This window comes from Rhineura floridana, chromosome 6, assembly GCF_030035675.1.
Source record: "Rhineura floridana isolate rRhiFlo1 chromosome 6, rRhiFlo1.hap2, whole genome shotgun sequence".
In the NCBI taxonomy this organism is placed as follows: Eukaryota; Metazoa; Chordata; class Lepidosauria; order Squamata; family Rhineuridae; genus Rhineura; species Rhineura floridana.
Window position 1 is genome coordinate 85,267,096 of NC_084485.1, and position 26,912 is coordinate 85,294,007.

A 26,912-nucleotide genomic window follows, 5' to 3' on the forward strand; every position below is an offset into this window, starting at 1 on the left:
GGTGGGGAACCTAGGGGGATGAATGCTAGTCCTCCAGGCCTCTCTATCTGTGCTCCACAGGCCACACCCCTCACTGGCCCTGTATTGCACCCTCCTGGAGCTTTTTTTTTTTTGCCTGGCTGGAATGTGACCTTGAACTGACAACGCCTCTTGCTTGTCTGGGTGGAAGACCGAGAGAGGCATATGCAGAAACCAGTCTACTGAACAATTTAAAGGCCTTTTAATACAGCTCACACACACACGTATATAATGCTGACAGCATGTGTGAGAGGGGAGTTGGCCTTCCTGCCCCACCTCAAAATTTGCAGACTGGCAGCTGGTGGTAAACAGAGATGCATCTGGTCACACTTTTAAGTGCTACCTTAGAGATTACCATAAACTGGGATCTCCTACTTTAATAAAACCGGGTTTTGTTATTTGTGTCCACTGGTTATGAGTGAAACTGCATCCAATCTCCCAACCATCTAAAATGCTGCATTCTACCTGTGCTCTGCTTACTGCATGTAACCTTACGCTCCAGGAACTACTATGTGTGCCCTATAACTGTGCCATCTAAATAGGCCGGATGCACCAGCCCCACCACAGAGAAAGCCTTCAGAAGAGCCCCCTGCCTTGGAGAAGAACTCCCGCTACCCAGGACCAACGACTGGAGGCTGCAATCAGCGGAAGAGGACTGGCCCGGCTCACCGGCCCCACACAAGGTAAGACTGGCTCTGCCCTGGTCTCCCTTCCTGATACTCTGAAAACTCATTTATGGGACTTTAACCCGGACTTGCCACCTTCCCTAAAAGGACTTGCATGCCTTACCATATGTTGCTTAATAACATTGCTTATGAGAACTTGTTCTGCGTGCACCTGACTTGTACGGGAACGATATATGCTGCTTCATTGCCTGTATACCGATCTGTAATTGAAACATTCTCTAATAAAAAGATTAATCTGTTCTATTCCACAGCACTTTCAAAGGCACAGCCTTCTTACTTGCAGTACAAGCCATTACTATGCATGGAGATCGGGAAAAGAAAGGACAGGATATGCAACAAGTTCTGCCACCTTTATTTTTGGAAAACAAAAAAACCAGACACAAAACTGGATTCCAAAAAGCAGCTAGCCCTCCTGCTCTCTCCCCAGCTGCATGCAAGAAGAAAGTCCAGCCAAAGACCCAGGAGTACCCAGCCAATGAAACTACAGTCCCTTTGTTTAAGTGAAGGAGGACTACAGGAAAACAAATGTGGGCGGGTGACAAAGAGATAAAAGAACGAAAGCAAAAGGCAGCAAGAACTTCTAAGAGGACAGTCACACCGGTTTGAAGCACCTGGTGTTGTGAGAACCAAACGTCTGGTACTGGAGTCCATGGAGTATGACAGCTTTACATTCTGATGTTGAGCAACGCCAATGGATAGTTTGGGTAACAGAAGCATGTACAACCAATTTGATAATATTGTCACACTGTTCTAAGGCATCCAAATGTCTGGAAAATGCTGCCTACTTTGCAACAGAACACCGCCCCCCAAAAAAAACCACCCCCTTCAGAAGCTGTTATAAGGAAATAGTAATTGTCATAGCAGATCAGACAAAGCATCCAGCATGCTGTTGCTAACAACTGGAATATTTGGGCTGTACTAAACTACAAAAGAAAGGCAGTTGATGAACTTTTAAAATGTATTTTTCCCACATACTTTGCTAAGAATGAGGTCAGGGTTGTTTGATCCCTGGACTTATTTGTGAAATTTTGCAAGAATAAGATGTCCTTGCAATCAAGGGGATGGAATACTGTTTGTTCTTAAATGGTGAATTTAATTAGCTGAATGGGAAATGAGCCATTTTTAGTCGAGTCACACTTAAGTGACAATCTTAAGCATATTCATCCATAAGTAAATCCCCCATAGAAGTCAATCGGTCTTATGAGAATGGGTAAGCATAGGCAGCTTTGGGTGCAATCCAAAAAAAGGCATGCTTGTCCCAATGGAACCAAATACCAGTTAGATATACAACCCCATGTGGCCATGTAGCTTCCGGATAAAATGCCCTCTGTTTAGGTCAAAACTCCAATTGATTAAACTGGGGCTGGAGTGTATTTTTCAGATTATAATGTTTTAGATTTATTTTTCCAAAACCCAAAGCATCACATGTTAACACAGGTTCCTACCTTTATGAAGATGAACTTTTGGCAAGAACCCCTCCCCATCTTTTAAAGTCAGACCCAAGGAAAACTGGACTTTAGATATATCCTTGCAATTTCGCTCCCCACCCCCACTTCAAATGGCATGTTCTCTGCTGTAAGATACTTGGCAGGGACAAGTAATTTTTTTCAGGTGTTCTAGCTAAGCTTTGAGATATCAGGACATGAAATGCAGCAAAAGCATGGCCCTCCCACTGCTTCTGAAGTCCAGCTCCCATCATCCCCAGTTAGCAAGGCCAATGGTCAGGAACAATGGGGACTGTAGTTCAGTATCAGAAAAAGAGCCACTCCTAGCGAAGGAGCTCACAGATTTTCTGTACTCATTTTGCAAGGCTGAACTGCTCTTCTTGAATAGGGGAAAACAAACCCAAACCGCCTCTGATCTTTTTGCCTCCCCACAGACAAATAAGAACTACTTCACCAAGTTCAGTAGTTTGCATAAATACAGTCTTCCTGTAACAAGACGTTTCCATGGGGATCTTAGAATGTCATCACTATGAAATGTTTTATATTTGGTGAGGTGGGGCAGACGACATGCCTGCAATCAGTGCCAAGAGCAGAACAGCATTCATTTCAGACAGCACCTCTTAAACTTCCATGGTAGATGCAGATAAGGAAGAAAGCGCCCTTGAAAGTGTGGTGGTCCTCTCCAGTCTTTGATTATCATGACAAAGTAACTTCAGTGACCTGATTTTGCTCACTTGACAGGCAGGAACTGCCTTCCTGCTACAAATAGCAACCAGCAATGCCCCCACCATCCCAAACTCACACCCACTCCAAACATATAAAGTCTGGATGGGCCTGTGTTCTTCCCCCATCAAGGCTTTAAGAGTCAAGAGTCTAGGCCAGCCTTCCCCAATCTGATGCCCTCCAGACTTTTTGAACAACAACTTCCATTAACCCCAGTCAGCACAGCTGTGATGGCTAGGGGTGATGGGAGTTGCCATTCAAAATGTCTGGAGCGCTAGCTTGGGGAAGGCTATTCTAGGCAGTAAGAACACCAGGCATTCTGCCCAGAGGTCTAAGGTTCCTAAGGTCTTCTCCCTGCCCACCCAGATCAGACCCTCTCTCATCAAGGGTCTTGAGATCTCAAGGCTGGTTTTGAAATAAAATTCTGCTTTGTAAATTAACAAGAACAACATGCGTTAATTCAGGGTTGCTTCAGTTGGCCATAATTGAAAAAGACCTTTAGGGATCACTGTTGGTGCAGATGCATAAGAACCCCAACTCTTTACACTGAATCACCATGTGAATTAAGGCTTTGGGGACTTAAGACCTTCACCTGCTCTGGTTATCAAATAAATAAGGGAAAGAAATGTAGTGCGTTTCTGCAGCCTAGGGATTCTAGGGGTTGGCCTTGCAGACCTCGGTTTAGAAGTTGTTCCCTCACCTTATTAAGTGGTGGGTGCCTTAAATACAACCAAACAGAAAACCCCAACTACCTAAAAATCATGCTCTATACCATGTTGCCACAAAAATGGCAGTAGCTGCTTCACAATGAGGGTCATCTCATACATCATCAGTAAGACTGGAATTCTCACCTGGCTCTTATGCATGTCCACAACAAAAAAAGTTTGAGTGTGCGTGTGTATAACACACACACACACACAGAAGTTGTACCCAGGAACTTTGCTGAGGTATGCCTTCCAGGTGCCTGTTTACAGACACATCCCTTTTCCACATCACAGTGCTTGCCCTAGAGACACATGGAAGGCATAAAAGAAAAACTCTTCTTTTGCAAAATACACGGAGCAGCTCTAAAGTTTCGCTCTGTTGTACCTGGTAACCAGAACAATAGCTGAACAGTGGCCAAATTTACCTCCAATGAAAAGTGATGCACTGACAATCTGAAGACAAGTCATTAACTAAACAGGGAGAGGAGCAGCACAAAATGCTTTCGTCTCAAGCAAGCACTGCTGTGCTGTCAACTCTGGATCACGCTCACCCTACAGCTGGAATATGCATTGCGTATTTACATCAAGGCCGGCAGGCAGGGCCAAAAGGAACCCCCCTTTCAGAGGCAGAAGCATCCACCTATGCTACTCAGCACCCCGCCCCGAGATGATAGAGATAGTGTTCCTGGGTCACTTTGGTAAAATATCATTACCCCATATAATCAACTGCATTCAATCAGTTAGTGCACCCAAGTCATCAATACAAATACTTATGCTCTCCAACTCAGCCACAGATACATTAGAGCTCTAGTGTGGATAAATGCTGTGTTTTTTTTAAAAAAATGTACAGTCCAACTGATGTGAAGCAAGCCACTCTTAACCTCAGGAGGGATCCCTAGGCTGAGGAACAGAGCTGGCTGAAGATGGTATCTAAAACATGGAGGCCACAGCTTATGGAAATGTTAAATACTGTGATGTCTCCCCTTCCCTAGTCCTCCACCTCCCGATTCTTGTTTCTTTAAAGATTCAGGCAGCGTCAATTATGTATGATGAGCTTGGAGGTGTGCAGAAAGAAGAGGAAACACAAAAACAAAGGTGCACCCAACCACCAAATGGAAGGAAAAGTACTATGTCAAACTAGAACCTGGCCATCCCCTAGTATGCAGTGTTTCCTTCCCTTTAGCAGTTCATTGACTCTTTCTACTCAAAGTTACATTCTAGGCCCAAGGACTTCCCTTACCTCATAAGGCACAGGATGTGGAAGAGGAAAACCCCGATTCCCTCTTTATCCCTGAATTGCTATCCTTTCCCTTTCCCCTCTCCTCCACTTAGCCAGTGTGGTCTACAGAAGAACACTTTCCCAAGAATCATCATCAGAGTCATACAAGCACCTCCTTCTAAGCAACATGCTTTAGCAACCTGTACCCTCAAAAGGACAAGAGTGGCTTAAATTCAGCAGGACAGGACACAAGGCCTATCAGCTCCACAGGAGGGAGCTTCCCTGGTGGGCATGGCCTTGCTTGGTGGTACGAACAGTCAATAATGGGTGGCCACTGCCACAGCTCATCCATACAACAGACCAACAGGGTCCCTGGATCCTCGAGCTCGCAGAAGCCTTCTCCAGTGGATCAAAGAGAATTAAGGTTTGGCTCGATTCACTCACTTCATCTCTACTTTTTTAAGCAAGCAAACACCAAGGCTTTCTAGGCTAGCACATGCTCCCTCAAGGCACTTTTTGCACACATCTTCTCTGTCCCTCGCCCCTTTTCTCATGGTCATCGTATAAAGGTGTGCTGCAGCTGCAGAAGAGCAACACTAACCAAACCTCACGGTCTTGGGCCTCTGCCTGCTGTTGCCAGCCTAGCTCTTGGTGAGAGTTTCAGCCAAGACGAGTTGCCTTAGCTGAAACTAGAAGAACTCGCTAGGAAGATAAAGGCCAACACTTTCGATGTTTCCCTTCTTGCATGGGAATCAACTGGGAGGAGGGACAGGGGGAAGGGAATTCTAAGCCTGAGTATCCAGGCTGGGTAGTCAGCCGTACCAACACATGCAGTTCCATTTGTGGTTTGTGTCCTTAGTTCCAATAATGAAAGGCGTGGCCAAGTCTCCACGTCTGGCACAAATAGCATCCTCCATATTCAGGCGAACTGTCTGCTCTGTAGCCATTAGCCAAGCCACGGCAGGTTGGTTCCTCTGTTTAGGGAACGGCTCCACATGCTTTCAAGGGATTAAGAGCGTCTCATCACAAGACCCACATTAGGAAACCTCTAGAAAAATAAGCAGGACAACCGCCTTTAGAGGAGGCCGACCAACACAAAAGAGTTAATAAATAAAAAAGTATATATCCTGAAGTAGTGATCTGAGAAGAGGTCCCTAAAAGCAAACCAACCACTTTCCAAATTGCTCCCTCTGGCCTAATCCCCAATTTGGGGAAAGGGTGGCCACAGTTAGTAAAGCGTCAGTGTTAAAAACGAGACCCCCCAAAAATAATCGCATTGTTGCAGCGGCTTAGAAAACTAGTCGAGGCGCCTGCTGCTGCCTTCCCGGGGCAATGCCTTCACTCTCTGCACCAGCCTCAGGACCGCAGGGAGCTCCCGTCTGCCTTTGTCCTATGCTCAAGACCTTCAGAGAAAAACAGCACACCCCGATCCCACAGGCCTCCATGGCTTCTCACAGCCCTTTCCCCAGCAGGCTGCGAAGGCAACTCGGACAACACTCCCAAGTCCTGCTTCACGTTTGCTCGGCTCCTGCTGCTACGGCTCCCACCGCTTCATCCTTGGCTTGGGGCTCCATGTAAATCGGGATCACTGAGGAAGGTTTCTTGGATCTAGGAGGAAAATCGAGAGAAGAGCTGGTGGATACAAGAAAGGGGGGGGAGAAGACTCAGGCCGGTGAGTGCGGCATGGAGAAACATGAGAAGGTGCCCTCTGCCAGGCAAGCTTATTTGTCCCTCCAGGCCACCATTATCATCCACCTAGCAGTAGAATTCCAAGTCTTCCCTATCACCAGCTACGTGATCCTTTTAACTGGAGATTGTCCATGACCTTCTGTATGCAAAGCATGTGCTGTGCCACACCTTTGTGGAGAGGAGTTCTGTCTTTTCATCTCTGCTTCATGATTACATATATCACATCTCCCCAGCCAGCCATTGCCCCTGGGAGTTGACTCCCATCACTTCTCAGTTATTATTTTCAAAATGGCCTTCAGAGTCAAGCATCCCTGCAGCCCTTGTCCCGTTCCTGGAATAACTACCTCCACACACCTAGATCTCAATACTGCCGGCCACCTTCCAGGTAGCTAAATAGCTAAGCACATCATCACGAAGAACAGTGTTTTCTCTACTCCTTGCCAAGTTCTCTGCAACTTTTGTTCCAGCACCAGGTGGCAGCAGAGAGTTCTGAAGTTATGACAATGGACAGAGGCTCAACTAACTGTTTGGGAACATTTCTCCACTACTCCCTCTGGATCAACATCACAACAATCTGATTTGATGGCCAGCTATGGAAATGCTGAGAAAAACATGAGAAGGGAAGCAGCCCTAGCTAAGCAGCCTGGCACTCACAAGGGGAGTAGGCAATGTTCTATGCAGCTTTAGGGAGAGTTTTCTCCCTCTGTGAAGAGCACTTACGAGTAAGGAGAGGCAGGGACTCCTACAACCAAGAAGTGGTTCTTCTTTCGGAAAAGCCGCCACAGTCCTTTATGGTTCCCACGGACATCCAGATCCCAGATGTGGAGGCACTAAGAATAGTGGAAAGAGGACAGTAAATGGGTAACATACCAACACGACTGAATCAGCCATGTGGTTGAAACTCTGGAATTTAGTTGACTGGGCTGCCTCAAACTCACTTTGGCATTGGCTTTGAATTCAGAATATGGCCTAGGACTACAGGAATGTCAGATGCTATGTCAGAGATTGACATGAAGCAGAGTTGGAAGTTACCTTTGCAAGCTGAGTCCAGGTGGTGAAATCTGCTTCCTGCTCCATCTTGATGTACATAACATAAACCTTTCCCTCTGTGTCAGGTACAAAGGAATCCTCACAGGGGTTCTTGCTGTGATCCAGAACTTCTGCTTCACTGAAGGAAGAGTTAAAATAAATCAGGGATAGTTAGGGCAGGATCAAGGGCAACGAAGGCAGACAAAAGAGTGAAGAGAGAAAATCGTAAGACTCACATGTAGGCACACTTGTAAAAAACAGGAACCTGCAGTCCAAGAAATTCTCAGTGGCTTTGGGAGGTGTGTGTGTGGGGGGGTAAGCTTCCTTTAATATTTTTAAAGTGCCTAACTGTACAAAAAACTAGGAATAAAGACTGTAAGCTTGTAGGAAGGGCTCACATTTCCCCTATTATTCAAGCTTTGCAGTCATATATCAGGTAAAAGTTTTACGGTTACTACAGTATTATTTTGGGCTCCCCCCCACAAACATCAGATGAGAAACCCACAAGCATCAGATGCGAATTTTCCAGCCATCGATAATTTCAGTCCCAAGGGTCGATTTGTGCACCAAATCATGGCAATTGATGGAAATCCACCCACCCATTCCAGAGATTGAATTACAATGTTGTGATCCAAATGTGTAGAATTTCTGGCTACCAATTATTGCTTTTCCTCTTATACAGCTGATGCTGCAGCATATGCAAAAGGCTCCATACCTTCCACAAGTGGCAATACCAGAACACACCCGTTGCAGGCAAAGTGTGCTAACAAAGTCAATCAACATATGAAGACAATGACAGCAGACACAGCCTGCCATTGATCTACACAACTCCAAGATGTATTCTCCTCCATCCTAAAACAGTTCCTCCATACACACACACTTAAGGCTTTGCAAAATGCCATCCTTTAATCACCAGGAAGTGCTTGATTTCCTAGTGCGCAAGTTACCTGAGCAGCCGGCGGATTTCCATCTCATATGCATCTTTCCTTAAGCTGCATGGTGAAAAGAGGAAGACAGAGAGTCAAAGGGAGGTGGGGGAGAAAGGTTGCTGCTTGTGTGCACCCTGCTTAGGAAGTCCACTCCTGCGTTCCACAGTCCAGCTTCACTTTAAAGGCAATCAAGGAGCATTATTAAGTCACCAGCCATGTGACCCTGCTGTAGGAAGAACGCTTTGGGTAGGAGAACCTAACTGGTATCCTCACCCCAGGGGTCACCAACTATTATGGGCCAGTGGACACATCTGAAGTTTTGAGAAAGTACTGTGGGCACCAGTCACAAAATGATTGCTGAGTGGGCACGGCATAACAAAACGCCTGTCACATCTGAAAGAGCAGAAAAAGAGACAGGACCAGAAAACTGATGCGGGCGATCCCCCTCCGCCCGCACCAGCTACCTCAATGGGAAAAAAGTCACTGCCACATTCACTCACTGAAGAAGCTCTTTGCACCTCTCCTCCGTCCAGAATGGAAGGGTGGGTGGATGTCCAGTCCTGGCATTCAAGGAATATGGGCATGTTTAATGGGGTGTGTTCAATGTAGGAGAGTCTGAGACAGTGCAAACAGCCTCTCATGCACTGTGGACTTTTCCGGGGGAATTTACTGAGGCCTTTTTGCAGGCGCCACAGAAGCGCCTGCGGCAACCCTGCCTTACTCAATATCTCTTATCTCCTGCAATTCACAGTTTTAAGAATGCAGGGAGAGTGAAGGTGGGTTTGGAAACACCATGCCAGAATTGAAATTAATTGGCAACTACTGACTTAGATGAACCAGTTGTGACCGAGGTCAGGGGTTCCCAAACTGGTCTGTCAGCTTCATTCAGGTGTTCCACAGCATCTCTGCATTTTATAACCACAAAGGTTTTTATTTGTATTGTATTGCTTCTTTTGTTTCTTGTTTTATTGTATTGTTTGAATTCTATGGAATGCAAATTGTAATGCAATAAAACACAAAACAAAAGAATCAATCACAGAGCATCTAACACAGCACGGGGGGGGGGGGAAGGTCCGTCAAGACCATCAGCAATTTTCAAGTGTCCTGTGGGAAAAAAAGTTGGGAAACCACTAATGCGGGTGTTCCTGACCAGTTCACCAGGCTCAACCAGCTGCTAAGAAGATTGAAGAAAAAAAGCTGCAAGCAGAGTTAGGGTCATTAGGCATGTGGTGTTGGTGAAGTAATCTAGGTTCACACAAGGTTACAGGTCAGGACCAAGGTGAGGTTGTGCTTTGATGGAAGTCTGAGACCAGGAACTCATTAACAGGATTTATACGCCACTTAATCATCAAAACCTCTAAGTGGTTTTAATATGCATTAAAATTACAGATAAAAATCAGATGTTAAACACCAAAAATTAGGCTAACTAAAACAATCAGTTTTAAAAATATACATTAAATATTAAATATACATTAACATATACAATAAAATTACATAAAAATATGTGTCAAATTTGCACATTTGAGCAGACTTGCTTACACAAAAAAGTTTTTAGCAGGTGCTGAAAACAGTACAGCAAAGATGCCTGCCTAATATCAATGGCCAAGGAATTCCAAAGTTGTAGGCACTGCCACACTGAAGGATCGATTAATTGCAAGTGCAGAACAAACATTATGTGGTACTAGTTAAAGTAGTCTACTCTGTGTGCATCTGCATGTATATGAGAGAGCACAAGTGCAATATGTTATTTTCCTGATGGAATAATAACTAGAAATTAGGTTTTTGCCCCCACACTGTCTGCATAAGCTCCAACTACTTTCATGTAAGTGTAGTCTGATGTAGGAGGCTAACCAGTCTCAGAAAGTGCACTGACAGGGCCCTCGTTTCTCCCTGCAAAATCAAACAGAAATGCAGAAGATACCATACCCTGGTGAATGCAACATGCCAAGTGGAGAGCAGAAGTGTTTTTCTTCTATTTATGAAGAGACCACCTTTCTGACACTATTCACCTCCTACAATTTTTAAAGCCAATCCACCCACCCACAAAAGAGGCAGTATGCCATTTGGGGGCCTGGTGTAGCTAAGAGAATGAGCCCAAGTTGGACAGGTATATAAACAAGAAAGCCATAAACCTGGCTCAGAACAAGTCAGTCACAGGTGCCGTGGGATGTATGGCTGTTCATTCGACATAGTTTGCAGATACTGCACTCACCTCTCCACGTTTTTAAGTTGCACATTGGGGACAGTGTTGAACTTGTGTTTTTTGAAATAGGCTTCCTAGAAAAATCAAGAGGCATAAACATATTTAGGGATCATCATTCATCTCCAGCTATATTTCACCTAGGGTTCCATGTATCCCTAGAGCATGGAAGGGAGGGAATCTGGGCTTATGTGCACCGACACAGCTGATCAGGCTGCAGGGAAAATACTCCCCCATGATGGACAGCTGTACCTAAATGCTTTGTTGCATGGGGGTGGCCAAAGGGAAAGTTAAAGCTTCCACATGACTGTCATTTTATGCACCAGCATTTGGTGAGCAAAGAGCAGATGTTCGTTTATTAGGGTCCCAGGATGAGATGGGCAACTCAAATTGGAACTACTGTACACATCAACCTAAGAACATAGTCCGACTCAAGCGTTCAGGACACATGATTGTTGTGCGCTGCAGGAGAGTAGGGCCAGGTGCAGCCTCCCTGCACCAGCCTCCTCCCCAACATGGTCCACACATTTGGGAAGATGTCTGCAGTGGGGCAGCCTTCCAAATGCTAGTAGGCCATCCCCACAAGATGAAACCCTGAGGGCTCAGGTCTCCAACCTGCCAGGATCAGATGAAAGATGATCTAGTCCTGCACTCCGTTTCTTAAAGTGGTGATCCCTGCTTCCTCTTGCTGCTGCCAAGCCAGGCACGAAGATGATGGCCTTATCCTGTTTTGTCCCCAGAATATGGTATTGAAGGATGGGGAAGGGCTATAGCTCAGTGGTACAACACAAGTTTTGCATGAAGAAGGTCCCAGGTTCAACTCCTGGCATCTCCAGGTAGTGACCTTCCCTGCCTGCAATGTCCCATCTGAAACCCTGGAGAGGCACTGCCAGTCAGTGTAGATAATACTGAGCTAGATGGACCATTACACCGAGTCGGTCTCGGACACCTTCCTCTGATATACCTCCTTTGTACATGGAGCTTTCGGTTTAATTATCATGGCTGATGAATGCATGCATAGTTCCATGGAAGGTCAATAAACACAGATCATTAAAAACATGCAGCTCTTTCCTCCAAGGTTAAACTGCAGCTAGAACGCAGGCTTTCCTGAAAGCACGAGGAACTGATTATTCCAGCCGTGCTTCTCATCCAGTAACCCAAGGGTAATGACCTCCATGAGAGAAACCAAAAATGGGATGTTAACAGAGACCACAATTAGTGGATCCAGAAGCAGAAGGAAGGTAGTAAGGGGTTCCTAGGCAAAAGTGCTCATGCCTGCAGCTTCAGCGTGCAGGTTAATATGGGCCACTCACATGGAAGTAGCCGTTCATGTTGAGGCCAACAATGCCAAAATGGTAGGAGCGTGACACATCCGGGATGAGGCATTCGCGGCCTTTCCGTTGCTCCGGCATTCGCATCCACATGTCCCAGTCCCAGAGCTGGAAGGGAGAGAGCACAGAGGAGCATTTATTTATTTATTTACTACATTTCTACCCCGCCTTTCTTTTCATGATGGAAACCCAAGGCAGCTTCCATATGGTTCCCAGGCGGTCTCCCATCCAGGCACTGACCAGACCTGACCCTGCTTAGCTTCAGCTGGGAGCTGGCCTCATGTGCCTTCAGACCATAGCCTGGGACCAGTGCAGGAAAGCACTTCTCAGACAGTGGTAGCTGGTGGCTCCATGCCAGTGCAATCTGCTCAGTTTTAGTCCAAACTTTCAAGGTGCTGAAGCACCCTGGACAGCTCCTTGAAAGTATGGACTAAAGCCCAGGGCAGATTCCATTGCCCCACTGACATGGAGCCACCAGCCACCACTGTTCTCAGAGAGTACCTTGTTTTGTTCCAAACATCCCCTCATCCCCCACCCCCCGGGGGTTTGAAGCAAATATGATCCAGGCCAGGTGCAGTTTCTTAGCTCTGGATTGGCAGCATGTCCTCAGGACACCGCGTATGTGACATGGGAAGTGACAAGGTGGGGAGGGGAAAGTCGGTCAAAATTTCTTCCCTTTCCCTGCCACGTCCTCAACTAATGCCCATCTCTGCTGCCTTGGTGTTTGTAATATTCTTGAACACATGCATCAGAACTGGGCTGATCTGGGTCTGACAGCAGCTTTATTTAACAAAACAAAGCAAAACAAAAGCATATTTTGGAAGGGAAGCAGGATGTGGCGCAGTGAGTCTCTTCTCTTAGAACCTAACATATCCCTTGGTTTCAGCAACTTTCTTTGAAATTGGAAGCTATGTCGTACTTTCTGGGTGGCAATCAGATACTGCTGGCTCAGGCCCTTATCAGCTATGCAACATTTCTGGATCTTTTTAAAACCAAACTGGTTACTATAAAATCTAGGCAACAGTAAAAATCACAATGGTCTGTATTTATGCAGAAACTAGGGGTTTGGGAAATGCATCCTCTCTTCAAACACCTACCCTGCTTTCAGGTGTCCCTCATTTTATGAAAATGGACTGCCTTCAAGTCGATCCTGACTTATGGCGAACCTATGAATAGGGATTTCATGCTAAGTGGTATTCAGAGGGGGTTTACCATTGCCTCCCTCTGAGGCTAGTGCTCCGCAGCTGGCTAGGGCTTGCTCAGCTTGCCACAGCTGCACAAGCCAGCCCCTTCCTTGTCCGCAACTGTCAGCTGGGGGGCAACTGGGCTCCTCGGGATTATCCAGCTTGCCCACAGCTGCACAGGTGGCAGGGCATGTAACCCCTGAGCCACTCACTGTGGGGTGATCTTTAGCTGGCCCTTGACATTCAGGAGACACGAGCGGGGATTTGAACTCACAGACTCTGGACTTCCAGCCAGGCTCTCCTCCCCACTGTGCTATACCACTCTTATCTATTCTCAACATAGCACAGTGCAATATTTGGAAGTCTGGACTGCATGGACAGATGGGAACCATGTAAGTCACAAGGGGATACATGACTGCTTTAAAACATCTAAACATGGTCTGCACACGTTCATTAAAACTACACTGCCTTCCTCTATCTCTTTGCCAAGTCCAACCTGCTAGTGCCTCTTAATCAGCTCAATAAATAAGATGCAACAAGAATTGGCCAATATAAGGTGCCTTTTATAGGGAGAGAGGTGATCCCCAAGGTGCATGGACTACATAAGTGACACTGACCTTCTCTGGTGTTGGCCATTTGGGCTCCAATTCATCTTTATAAAGAGTCTTCCTCAGTACCCAGCCCAATCCTGGCATGGTCTCCACACGGTACAAGAGTGAGGGGTCCTCTGCTGTGTGCTCATAACCCTAATTTCCCCAAAAGAGAAGCATTTAAGAAATCTTCCCCAATAGGAGCATGTCATGAAGTCCTTGATCCTGATTTTAAGATGGTGGGAGGCAGGGGGCAGGGAATGAGAAAATAATTATGCTCATACAGAATAGGAGGGTGATAAAGAAAAAGGCAAGAGGCAGCCTCAGGTCAGGAAAGTGTTAACAAAGAACCAAAAGCAAGACCCACCTGGTCATTCCAGGCAGAGATACAGTACAGACTGTCATCTTCCTCCAGCAAATAGATGGACTGGCTTAGGAAGCTAAATTAAAAGGGGGGAAAACAGCTTCAAACCAGAAGAAATATTGTTTAAAACCTTAGGTAGGCTGATGAGAGTGGTTTTGTTGTCAGTGATCACCCTAAGAATGGTGGCATTATTTTACAAAAGCAAAACACATGGAACAAAGATTTGCAAGTCAGTAAAGAAAGGGTCAACTCCAGTGGAGTAAATGGATCCTAAATGAAGTGAGACAGCTTACATGATCTGAATAAATATTAAGTACATCCACATGGGTTTTATTTTATACATGTTATACCCTAACCTTCAAGGTGAAACACACATTTCTGGAGAGGCTTACCTAAAAGGTTGGTCTGAATTATGCCCATTTTCCTGCCCTTCAGAATTCCTTCTAATGGACTGCTTTCAGAAATTCATCTCATGCCCCCTTCCAATGATGTTATGTTCTCATAATCAAGTGCAACACTCAGTGGAAAGTAGTGGCTCTGATGTCAGTGGGGCAGTGAGTCCATTCCGGGTTTTAGTCCAAACTTTCAAGGAGTTATCCAACTTGCTGAAGACTCCATGAATGTTTGGACTAAAACCCAGAGTGGACTTGCTGCCCCACTGACATTGGAGCCACCACCTGTGGTATGTTGACTGAGCAAAGACATTAGGACCCAGCTAGGGCTCACTGATGGGTTCCGCTAATACCTGAAGAAGTCAATTGAAATGTCCAAGTCTTCTTCTAGAACCAGAGCAAATTTGGCATCCTACAAAAAGGTGGAACACAAAAGAAGAAAGAACGTGAACAAGCTAAGGAAGGCCAATTAGATACAAGGTGCAGAGGCAACATTCTCATTCAAGTGAGGTGGGAATTTGTAAGAACCAGATGATCCTAGCAACAACTGCATTTCAGTTCAGAACTATCTCACCTTGACTGATGAAGGTACCATTCCCCACCCCCAAACCACTATACAAGAGACAGTTGTGTCACTGTGCGTGTTTAATAATTGCATGCTCAACAACAACAGCCTCTGCTACTTCAAGTTTCACAAAAAGTGATCATTAGCATGATTCATTTAGGACAAACAATTGTTCCCAATGATTATGGTAGAAGAGCACAATCAAAGATAGAATTCTCCAAGTCTGCATAAATAAGTCACTCTCAGAATGAGAAAGAGGCAATGCAAATGGTGGAAGATCACATACCGGATGCAAGTTGAATGTTGCTGTCAAACTGGCTTTGTAGTGCTGCGACAGAAAACATGCCCTTCATTACAATGGATGGAACATTATTCAGAACTTGACTAATTCAGATGAGCGACTAGGAGTTGGCACCAAAGTACTACGTTACAGAACATGGAATTCATAATCTCTATTCCCAATGACTCTAGCTCATCTAGAACCAGAGCAGCAATATTAATCTAGAGTACTACTGTTTTGTGTGTGCGTGTGTGTTTTTGAGCACAGAGTCCTAGACACAGGTACCGTATTGGAGAGGCAAGACTGGTATGCTTGAGATAAAGGTTCTATGTGGCCCAATTGCTTCACTGCTGCTAAGCATGGTTCTTCTGGGCAACTGCTTTTAATAGGGCCTGTAGTTGAGTGGTCTAGGCAGGCAAGATGGCTGCCCCAATGCATGAACAAGATTCATAAGTGAAGAAGAGAAAAATGGGTTCCTCACCTGGGAGACTCTGGCATTTTTAATGCTTATGGGTGTGTGCTGGATTCCCTTCAGGCCAAATAATTCCACCACGTCCATTGGCTCCTGGAAAGGGAAGACAACACATGAGATTCACACACCCACACCCTGGTTATTTTTTTTTTTATCAAGGCAAGGAAGGATGGACATTTTTTTTGGCCTTCACCAATCATTAGTTATCTTCAAAGAAGAGCACAGCATGCAGACAGACAGACACACACACATATATACATTATATATTACTACAAAGGTAATAGAACTACTCTTAGTATTGCCACTGAAATAAGAGAAAGGTGATGGTTCAAAGTGGAGGATCGTTTACCCAATATTTCACCTACTTGTAAGAACGGCAAAGAAGCTGCATAGAGCAATCCTGAAGCTCTCTTATTACAGAAGAATTCATTTTCAAGCAAAACATCCCCGGACCATACATAGTGTAGATGTCTTATGACTTCCGCCTTGTGGGATACTAACATCATGGAAGGACCTTGATGAAACAGAAGAAGGGACTCACCTCATAATATCCATCGATAAAGACTGTTATCATCTGAGGATTGACTCCTTGTGCTGACAGCAGAGACCGCAGCATCCTTTGGGAAAGAAGGCCAACAGATATGCTGTGGCTCACAGTGAGCTAGTCTCATTTTAATAATACAAGATTTATCAACATTCCTCTTCATATTAAGTGTCACATGGAGCAATTTTTGGTTCTCTAACAATTTCCTCCACTGTACAATATAGAAAAATAAGTGGTTCTTAGTGCCACTTTATACAAATTAGAAGCAGCAAATAGTCAAGGTTGAATACGAGGAGGGCATATCTCCTAGCGCATGGAAAGCTAGCCTGAACCCTTCTGCCCTATGGGATAGGTTTCTACTTGCAGAGAAGTGTTGGAGCAAATCTCCCACCCTGAAGTGCTACAGTTAAGAAAGATTAGGCTTCTAAACACACAAAGGAGCCTCCATGAGTACAGAAAGCACCCCGTGTCATTCTTTCATCTTCCACAAGCTGGAAGGTGACAGGAACAGCAACAGAGGCGGCAGAGCAAATCATGCTTGTCCCTACTCACCACCTATGCATTTACGCAACCCTAACTGCAACACTTGAAGAGGCTACAAGCTAAGACTCTTAAAATTCCAAGACCTACAAAACTGTTCTAGACAATATTCTGCAATCGGCGCTGTGCTTTTGATTGTGTTGCGCTTCCTTCTCCACCCCACAAAACACTACGAATTGAGATGCATGTCAGGAGGCTCTCCTTGCTGTTCACCAGAATACAGGTCTTCCAAGAGGAATATTACTTGGGAATTTGGTCTCTATATTTATCGACAGACAGGCAAGGGCTAAAAGTGGATTTTTTCATTTCTGGCTGCTGTGCTTGGTACAAGAAAACCCAGCCTAGCACCATGTCAGTGGGCCCAAGCCCATCCCCTCTCTCACCTGTACAGGTAGTTAGGTCTGTTCCCTGCGATGACAGCAATAGGCACATCAAAAACTTTGTTGTCTTTGAGCTAAAAGAGGAAGGAAAACCCTTAAGCACAAACACGTCCCCTGAATTCATGTCCTCTTCCCATCCATCCCAATATAAATGTTCCAGAAGAAGTTATAAATGGAAGCTAAATTGACATAGCATAGAAACTCTTAGACATGTCAATGGTAACCACAGGTAAGGCACTTCTATCAGTCAGGTATTCTTCAACTGTTTCAGGAAAACAAAACTTATACACTTATAAACTGAATAGCCTAGAACTGGGAAGAGACCTTCCCTGCTTGGGTTTATATTTGTCTCTCATATTTTGTGCAGACAGGCAAGCAAAATGAACTGAGAGATATCCTTTTGAGGATTAGAAATAATGCCCTGATTTATACATTTGGAAGCCAGTATTAAAGTGCTCCCCGCTAGTTGCTTAGGTAATTGGGGAATCAGAGGAAAGCTTTTGTGCATTCTCATTGACTCTACTCCTTGTACAAGTTGGGCAGGAAGGGGGCTCTTGCTCAGTTTTACTTACAGGGTCAGGATTGAATTCTACAGGTGTGGGGTCTTTACAGCTGCAGACACTGCCATAACCTTCCACCTTGCTACAGAAATGCTTCCGCCGCCGGTTGAGCTCCGTATCAGGCCAGTGGCATTCTGCATCTGTGAGCACGGGGGGGGGGAGTTTGAGAACATATGGAAAACTATGAGCTAGACATTACCCTACCAGACTTTCACTATTGATGGTTTTAAGCAAGGGTGGAGAAGCCATGGTCCTCCAGATGTTGGTGGATTCCAGATTCCATCATCCCTGACCACTTGCCATGTTGGCTAGGGCTGATAGGAGGTGGAGTCCAAGAACATCTCTATCCCTGTTTTAAGACTGAGGACACCTCCAAGAGCTCTCCTCTTTCAGTATGAAGTAGGGAGTCCACCTCTAAGGAAACCTTTTCACTTTGCTAGATTTGCCCCAAGGAAAGACAGAAAGAGCAAAGAGAATATTGGTACAAGACAGTGAACTGGCTGAATAAAGGACTCCACAATCACAAAAGGCTCTATCGAAAGAACCCCTTCTCCAGGATTACCAGTTTTTTTGGGGTAGCAATTTCAGGCTAGATGATATAATTAAAAGCTTTTTTCATTAGCCAACAGTATATATGATGGACTTCCCTTTCCTTCCTCAAATCCATGGCATGGAATCTGTTGTTTGGGTCCCACAAAACGTTTTGAGATTAGGAATAATTACTACTCTTGGACTGAGACAAAGTAGGCATGGCACTGACAGACCAGCATTCAGGAACCATACTTCAGATGCTGTAGAGACTGTATTTGGCTGTGTGTACTGCTATTATGATCTGAACTCTCAGCTCTCTTATTCTGCCCTTGCAGAATCCCCTCCTCTGAATTCCATACTGCTTCCTTCCTTACCCGATTCTGACCTTGTTCTAGATTTGCTGGATTATTCCAACTCTTCTCTCTGCAACTCCACCCTTCACAAGATTCTTATAGAAAAAGTGAAGCATACCATACCTTCCACAGAGGTTAGTTGGACTTCAGTTTTCAGCAAGACGGGCTCTCCCCAAGAGGAAAGCGCTGGAGATTTGGCATGTTTTTCACCATATACCTCCCCTGGGGAAAAACAGTATGTCAAGGTCAGAAGGATGCACTTACCACACTCTACTTGCTGCTGCTGCAGCAGCACATGAATCTTGTAGATCAGGTGTGGAACCTTTGGGCTTCCAGATGTTGTTCAACTCCCAATCCCCACCAGCCCCAGCTAGGATGGGAGGTAACCCAGCAACATGTGGAGGGCCACAAGTTCTCCATTAGACTCAGCAAGGAAATCAAGCCTGGCCTCCTTCTGAACCCCTTTGGCACTTTTGTTCAAGGGATGAGGCAGGATCAGCAAAGCACCAATCTAGGGTGACCAGATGGTAAAGGAAGATGGCAGAACCTTTCCTTTTACATTGTTGTTTAGAAAGGGAAATCTGTGGCAGGCAGAGCTTCTCTCTTCCATGCAACATTGATGCGAACTGCCACAGTTGTGAATGTTCTCTCTCTGCTATGCAATCATAGTACAAGATCCCTGGCCCATGTAGTCTACATATACGTCTGAGGAGTTTATCTATCCATTTCTCCATGGCATCCAATCTATCATAGAATTAAGTATGTGCCTCATTAGCCATGTATCTTCCTCTTTAAAAAATAAAATAAACTCACTCCAGAAATCCTGTCCCATATCCCCTCCTGAAGATTTGTGCCGAAAAACAACATATTCTGACCTCCTTTCTTCCCCACAAATGTCCACATATCCCTCCAGCTGAGGGAAGCTGCAACCTGGCTCCCTGAACTCTTCAGGAGACTCTTCGCTGTGTCTTTAAGGTGGAAGGAGCCCTCATCCTGAAAAACAGAACCAACCCCCCTATGCTATTATTACAGAGGAATTCCTCTTTAGTTTTTGGAATAATCTTGGATTTTCAGGAGCAGAACAACTTGACATAACAAGTTGGTCACAAAGGAACAACTGAAAATGCAGCTGCATTGTTTATTTGTAAGGTCAGTTGCATTTAATAAATTTCCAGAGTTTTAGTGGATATTTTCAGCATCGGTTTACTTTTTTTAATTAAAACACATGCAGGTAGGTTATTATACAGATAGATAAAAGCACTGAAAGCATTCATAAAGGGGTTCTGCAACAATACAGCAGTCCTTCCTAAAATGCTTATCTAAACTAGAAAGTCAAAAAGGATGGGCTCTGCAATGAGAACTAATTAGGACAGACATTTGCAGCCAGGGCAACCCTTTAGCATGATCTGCTTTTCCTTGTGTTGCCTCCTGCTTTCTAAGCAGCAGCAGGGATGCAGCCATAAGGTGAAACCAGGTCTAGCAGTCACCTGGCTCCCATTGCTCATAACAGCACTGATGTTCTTGGATGAAAACATTTGCTTAACTGTTTGGCTGAAGAATTTTGGAGGGCGCTATTTTTTAAACCTACAGGTTGTATCCAGTGTTAATTCTATTCAGAGTAGACCCATTGAAATTAATTGACATAGTTAACTTAGATTTTTTATTTTCAGTGTGTCTACCCCAAGTAGGATATAAACCTAATGTTTTATTTTATAAAAAAAATATTTAAACCTTAAGCTTCCTTTAGGTTTTTGCTGTTCTGAATTTTGACTAATGCTGATTTACCACCCATTATATCCTTCATTAAGGGAACATAATATTCAGGGATACTATCTATGTTAGTAAACATATAATGGCATTAAAACAGAAGTCCACATTATTTTATCCACAGGATGGATCACCATAAATAAATCAGTAGATGCAAAGTTAACCTAAGCCTTAGACTGCCTAAGTCTGACTACTATGAATGTTTTGAAGTGTTATATTTCACATTTCTTTTAAAGAAAAGAAAAATGCCACTGAGCACATAACTTTTTATCTCTAAGGGGTGGAAGAAAAGAGTCAAGATGACCTACCTTAATTGTGAAGATCAGAATGCGGCCTCTGGCTACCATGTTAAGGAAGAGGACCATGGCTTCATCCTCATGTGGAGAGTAGGTGTCAAAGACTCGCTTTGCCATCACATGACCCTATTGTGCATTCATACAAAGAGACAGAGTACATTAGATCATGGAATTAGAGCATGGGTGAGTCCTCCTCAACTGCTGGAATGCATCAATGGCAACAGAGGAAGAGTTTTAAACACAACCAGCTGCTTCCTTGGAAACAGAGTCAGCAAAAAACTGAAGCCAACTTGCATTTTTTCCATATTATATCTAATTGCACTGTAGGACTTGGATGCACACTGTTAAGCAGTACTTTTTTGTGATGGTACTTGCTAGTACGAAGTGCTGACACTGTTTTTTGTTGCCTGTAGAAGCATTTTTGGCTAGCACCCACAACACTCTTTTCAACATGGGTACCATTTACCCCCCTCCACCAAAAAAGCACTAATTTTAAGTATATTTTTAACCATATTTCATCATAGGGTCCCCAGGGTGGGTTACAATTCTGTTAAAACATAACACAATTCCAATGATTAAAAAAGAGCAAGTAAAACAAACAACATAACCCTAAAAGCTGCTACAAAATCTCCATGGAGCCCACAGCTTCTCATCTCAGCAGTAAACTAATACAGTAGGGCTCCACTCATATGGTGGGTTAGATTCCAGATCCCCGCCGAAAAGCAAAAATCACTGAAAAGTGGAACAGCAACAATAAAATGGCGCCTGATGCCTGAAAAACACCAAAAAAGCAGAACAAGTGCTGTATGAGTGGGGCCTCACTGTAATTGAAAACCACCGTATTAGCAGAACGCTGAGAAGCAGAATGCCAAAAAGCTGGGCCCTACTATAACAGCATTCCACCAGCATCTGGGCAAACAGGTAGGTCTTTAACTTGTGTTGGAATGCCAACAGCATTGTCTCTTCTTTTTAAAAGCAAGCAGCAGGTCTGGTAGCAGTATCTGGCGTGGTCAAGCAGCTAGCAAGGGTCCAGTATCTAGGAAAGTAAGAAGCTGCCAGTTTGGAGGTTCTAATGGCCTGAAGCAGCACTGCTCAGGGCGTTGGGAAACTGTCAAATGGAAAGTGGTTTGTAGGTGGCTGTGATGATGCTACTGATAAGCCCAATGAGTTGGTAGGTGGGGACCCATAGCTCAGTGAGCCCACTGGAGAACACTTTGTCAGCCCCCCTCACATAGACACCTGAAGCCAGCTTTGGCCCAGGCCTAGAAGTCTAGGGAGTTCAAAAGGCTTATCCAAGACTTTGGACCCAATTCTAGAAGGGTGTGCTCCAGAATCCACTATTTAAATTGAGTTGTTTTAAGTTTCAGTGACACCCCTACAGTTAATCAGTCACTTTTATACATTTGTAAGTAAGCTACATTACATCTAGCTTCTGAAAAAAGGACCAGATTCATCTCCTTCAGCATGTCAATATATGGATATATATTATTTTCCAGTCCCAAATAATCACTTACCGTAGCCTGATTTAACACAATCACATGGATTCCTCTGCCTTGCTCCCGGGCTTCATCTTCCAAAACCTGTACTATGATAAAAGCAACTATAATAATACTATGTACTTCAAGCAGTAACCACATTCAAGTTGTGCAAATTAAGCTTTCTTCCGTGAACTTCTCTCACTATTTGCTGAAGTCCAGTAGCCCCAAGATGGCCACAGAATTGACTTTGCACCACATTTTTGCTTAAGGAAAACAATTCCCCAACATGTAGCTAAGAGTTATAGTTAGCTCTGTATCAAAGAAACTGAAAGCTGAGGTGCAGGTACCTCATCAGGTGGCAGTGGCTGGTCAAATATAGCTGTGAAAACAAGGATGACTAACTTGTGGGCCTTCAGTTGCTCCTGGGCTACAAATCCCATGACTATTGGCCATGCTGGGTAGGGCTGATGGGAGACTGAGTCCAAGAACACCTGGAGGGCCACAGGTTCCCCATTTTTGCTAGAAAACAATACAATGTTAAGGATGTATAGTAAAGACATGTACTAAAGAGTAAAATCTCCTGAACGCAATGGGATTTACTTCCAAGAAAACACATACAACAGTTTGGGGGACATGTAGCCCTCCAGATGTTGTTGGACTCCAGCTCCCATCAGCCATATCCACCATGGCCAGTGGCCAGAGGCGATGGGAGTTGTAGTCCACCAACATCTGGATGGCTACAGGCTCCCCATCCCTGACATACAGGATTGTGTTGTAAAGCAGGAAGAGGCCCTCCATTTCAAAAAGGTGCTGTGCTTTGCTCCAGAGCAAAGCACACAAGAATTTGCCATTTCCCTGTTTACTGCATCTTCCTTTATAGTCATAGCAGAGGCCCTCACCGTTGTCCCATCCACTGCCACGTAGACCTTGGAACGGCTGGAGTACACCTCAATATCCAGAACCTTCCTACTGTTGACAGGCCTTCGTGGGATCTCAGGGTTTTGCAACCCTTCATCTAGGGAGAGGGAACAAACCATTTACTTCAAGCCACTTACCAACTGTGCTAAAAACAACCAAACAACCCCTAGAAATAAATACATATGTCAAAATAATAGAAAAAATTCTTCATCCCAAAGTTCAGGGAATCCACACCTTTAATAGCAGCATCCCATCTGATATATGCCTGATGCAGCACAGGAAAATAGTAATAGGAAGATCAAAAAGTGATAATTTTGATATGATGAGATTCCCCTTCGTTAGCTATGTGAATAGACTGGAGGGCATTCCTAGACCTCCACAAATGCCCTCAGCCCTTTGGAAAGGCTATCTGGCATAGGACTTTATATCTTATTTCATTGAAGATGGACTCAGAACTGCACTGCTTGAATTTACCTTTATACCAAAATAGTACGCCACCACTTTGTTTTGTACTTCTTGTTTTTGAAAACAAAAAATTATAAAACATTTAAAAGAGTATCTCCTTCTCCATTTAAAATATTAAAAGAAATATTTAAGAACTATCCTCCAATTGTCTACTTCACCATGAGCTTAAGGTTCCTAGACATCTGTCTGGATGCGTTTGAAGATGTGGAAGATACTACTGTGCTCATCTTTCCCTATGGAATATCTTTTTTCGCTCTCCAAACCACCTGAAGAATACACTTAGGACTTTTCACACAGAGCCACAGCAGACTGCAAACCTCATACAAAAATCTTGTAGTTAGGAACACTGGATGGTGCCCATTAGCCCAAGTATTTGAGCATATTAGGGTAAGATGTCTAGGAGAAACACCAGCTGGATCTCAGTTATGAAGGACATTCTACTGTCATCACCTAGACATGACACTTCATACCATAATCCTGAGCAGATTCTTCTTCTTCATTCACTGCTCTTCTAGTGTCTAATATCAGCTTTATGTTCACAATGACAGTCACCAGCAAGAAGAGAACAGCCCCCATCTGCAAGGCAAAAGCTTCTGTATCAGACCACAAAAAATAAGCCATTAGAAACTGGGTGTCTTAGAAGCCCTTCAGTCTTGAAACTTACTGCAGACCACATAGTATCTGGAACATAAATGTTATACAGAACATGAATATGATATAGCATGGGCTAAACAGCAGAACAACAGCTGTTGGACTCATTTGATGTTCTTTTCACCTTTACCTCTTCTTGCCACTTCCATTTATATCCAAAAGGAGCTGTTCTCCTCTGCAAAGTGTTGTCAGGAACTATATGGCAATGGAGCCTTCCACCTTCTTAAAGCTCCTTGCCCATAACCACACATTTCTTTTCCCTTGCAGAAAGGTGCAGATATCTTCAGTTTTCTCCTGCAAGTAACCAGACATTATTTAAATTCCTTTAACTGAGCTGCTGACATTTGGAGATGGAAATCAGTTTGGGGTCAGTGTCAAGTGACAGATACTGCATGCCTTCCAACATTTGATAATGGCAGTATTATCAAGTGTCACATAATTCTTTAAATGAACTGCATTCAGCTGAGTCCAGGGCCACGCTGAATGCTGCAAGGAGGATCTGAAACGTTAGCCTCAAAATATGCTGCATAAAACAGCCTGTTTTGACATTTTGTTGTTGCAAAAACATTTGTCCACTAGCCTCCTATTCCAGATAGAAGCTTCCTTAGCAATTCCAGGTCTCTGATCCAAGAAAAACAGCTATTCTTACTGAGGTTCTCAGTCCCATCTAGCCAACAGCACTTGGAAGAAAAGCTAGAGTAACAATTAATTGCCAAACCAGGTAACAATTAATTGCCAGACCGGAATGAATGCAAATTTTCCTTGCAAGACAGTCAAGGACAATTTTTAAAAAATCCAAACCACACAAATTTAGCACCTCTTGAACTGGTGCTGTTGAAAAGCATTGAAGGCCCCTTTTAGCTCTATAGCACAGAACGTAGCAGCATTGTTGTATATGGATCTGTTTTTAACATCAGATGGCCATTTTCCAATATGTTGACATGACTTTTGACTGATATAAACGACAGCTGGTTTCAGGACAGTGAAAACCAGCTGCTTGAAAGGTATCTGGGGTCACTAGGTACGAACAAATTGTTGCAAGATAGATGAGCAGAGGCTATGCATTTTATCACCCATGAAACAAAAGGTTGTGTAACTTGGAAAGCTGTTTTATGAAATAACATGGGCATATCTGTAAGAAATTGTTAATATTTATGCCATCTTATATTCTCAAATATAAGCTCCAAGAATGTGGAACCTGTGGCTCTATAGATGTTGTTGGACTCCAACTCCCATCAGCCCCAGCCAGCATAGCCAATAGTCAGGGATGATGGGAGTTGACGCCCAGCAACATCTGGAAGGCCATAGGTTCCCCACCCAGGTAAAGCTCACCAAGCATTACCAGTAAGAGGGACAGCAGATGTGGTACCCTCTAGATGTTGCGGAATACACAACATGGTCTTATGACCATTGGCCATGTTGGCTAGGACTGATGAGACCTGAACATCATCTGGAGAGCACCATATGGGCCACCCTTCACCTATAACATCAGAAGCATTTTGTCTGAATGCCCATCTGCGTATTTGCTTTCCTATAACAAGGAATCCCTTGGCTGTACCAGCAACCCTAGAATTCTATACCACAGGAATTCAACTATCGTGTTGGGGCCTTCTACTGGGTTGTGGCCTGATCTAAGGTGGATTGTAACAGTAGAACGACCACTATGAAAATATATGGTAAAAAATTAAGAAGGGAGTCCTCAAATGCATATTTGCACCACAACGTGAGCCCCTAGTCTGAAATAGTTTGACGACTACTGCATCTAGATCTTGAGAGCATGAATTCCTTTCTGACACGCATATCCCAAAACATGAAAATATCCGTTTAAACTAGAAAACGAAGCAACTTGAAATCATGTGGACAACGTCAGGGTAGAGGCCCCCAAGCTGCAAGGAAAGGAAGGTAGGATGTAGAAGCCCTGCCTACCTACCCATGATCTTAACCTTTGAGGTTCTCAAAGACAGTTCTCGCCTGAAATCAACTGGGCTAGGAACATTGCACAACGTTAGTCCAAGGTGATCCAAAGGGAGAGGGAAGAAAGATTTCTATATATTCAGTAGCGCCTCATTTGCAAACATGATTTATCTTATGGAAAGTGGGTTTTCTGGTAGTGTTACAAATTTAAGTGTCCCCTAGAATCACAACACTTCAGCTGTTCTGCTGCTTATACACAAAATATTCTAGAAGACACACTAGTCACAATACCTATAATTCCTAGGCTTATGTAGCTGTTAACTCAGCTAATTTTCCACCAGATACAGCAAAAGATTTTCAGAACAGAGCAACCTTTCTGTACTGATACTCAGATTGCTCAACAGCTAGAGACACGTCCTCTGAGTTTCAGATTTATCTTGCGGGAGCATCACCACAGTTCCACTGCATTATTATGGAACTGTGGTTCACAAAATGCACAATGGTGCCATAATGAACAATCTTCCTATGACGCAGGGATACAGGGCAACATGGGTTTCTATGGGAACCTGAACTTCAAGAGCCCTGTCTGTGTGCAATTAAGGTGTCAGCTTTCCCCAACAACATTGACAGCATTGTATTAAAGTTGCTATTTTGAGATATGGGATCCAGACAAGATATTGGAATACATTTGCCAT

The 26,912-nt window shown here is 44.2% G+C and overlaps 1 protein-coding gene across 1 annotated transcript in view; it reads right to left on the reverse strand.

Moving 5' to 3' along the window:
- Positions 1-1,035: 1,035 nt before the first annotated feature.
- The window catches only part of POMGNT1 (protein O-linked mannose N-acetylglucosaminyltransferase 1 (beta 1,2-)), a 33,774-nt gene continuing 7,897 nt past the window's right edge, over positions 1,036-26,912 (reverse strand). The window contains exons 3-22 of the mRNA XM_061632861.1: positions 24,123-24,228; positions 23,169-23,284; positions 22,306-22,371; positions 20,804-20,917; positions 19,604-19,721; positions 18,852-18,950; positions 17,857-17,984; positions 17,288-17,358; positions 16,362-16,437; positions 15,830-15,913; positions 15,355-15,396; positions 14,857-14,915; positions 14,115-14,187; positions 13,775-13,903; positions 11,956-12,081; positions 10,655-10,719; positions 8,461-8,505; positions 7,517-7,652; positions 7,205-7,314; positions 1,036-6,403 (exon numbers count right to left, since the gene is read on the reverse strand). Of these exons, the coding sequence (XP_061488845.1) occupies positions 6,307-6,403; positions 7,205-7,314; positions 7,517-7,652; positions 8,461-8,505; positions 10,655-10,719; positions 11,956-12,081; positions 13,775-13,903; positions 14,115-14,187; positions 14,857-14,915; positions 15,355-15,396; positions 15,830-15,913; positions 16,362-16,437; positions 17,288-17,358; positions 17,857-17,984; positions 18,852-18,950; positions 19,604-19,721; positions 20,804-20,917; positions 22,306-22,371; positions 23,169-23,284; positions 24,123-24,228 (1,860 nt within the window). The 3' untranslated portion in view covers positions 1,036-6,306. The remainder of the gene's footprint in view (positions 6,404-7,204; positions 7,315-7,516; positions 7,653-8,460; positions 8,506-10,654; positions 10,720-11,955; positions 12,082-13,774; positions 13,904-14,114; positions 14,188-14,856; positions 14,916-15,354; positions 15,397-15,829; positions 15,914-16,361; positions 16,438-17,287; positions 17,359-17,856; positions 17,985-18,851; positions 18,951-19,603; positions 19,722-20,803; positions 20,918-22,305; positions 22,372-23,168; positions 23,285-24,122; positions 24,229-26,912) is intronic.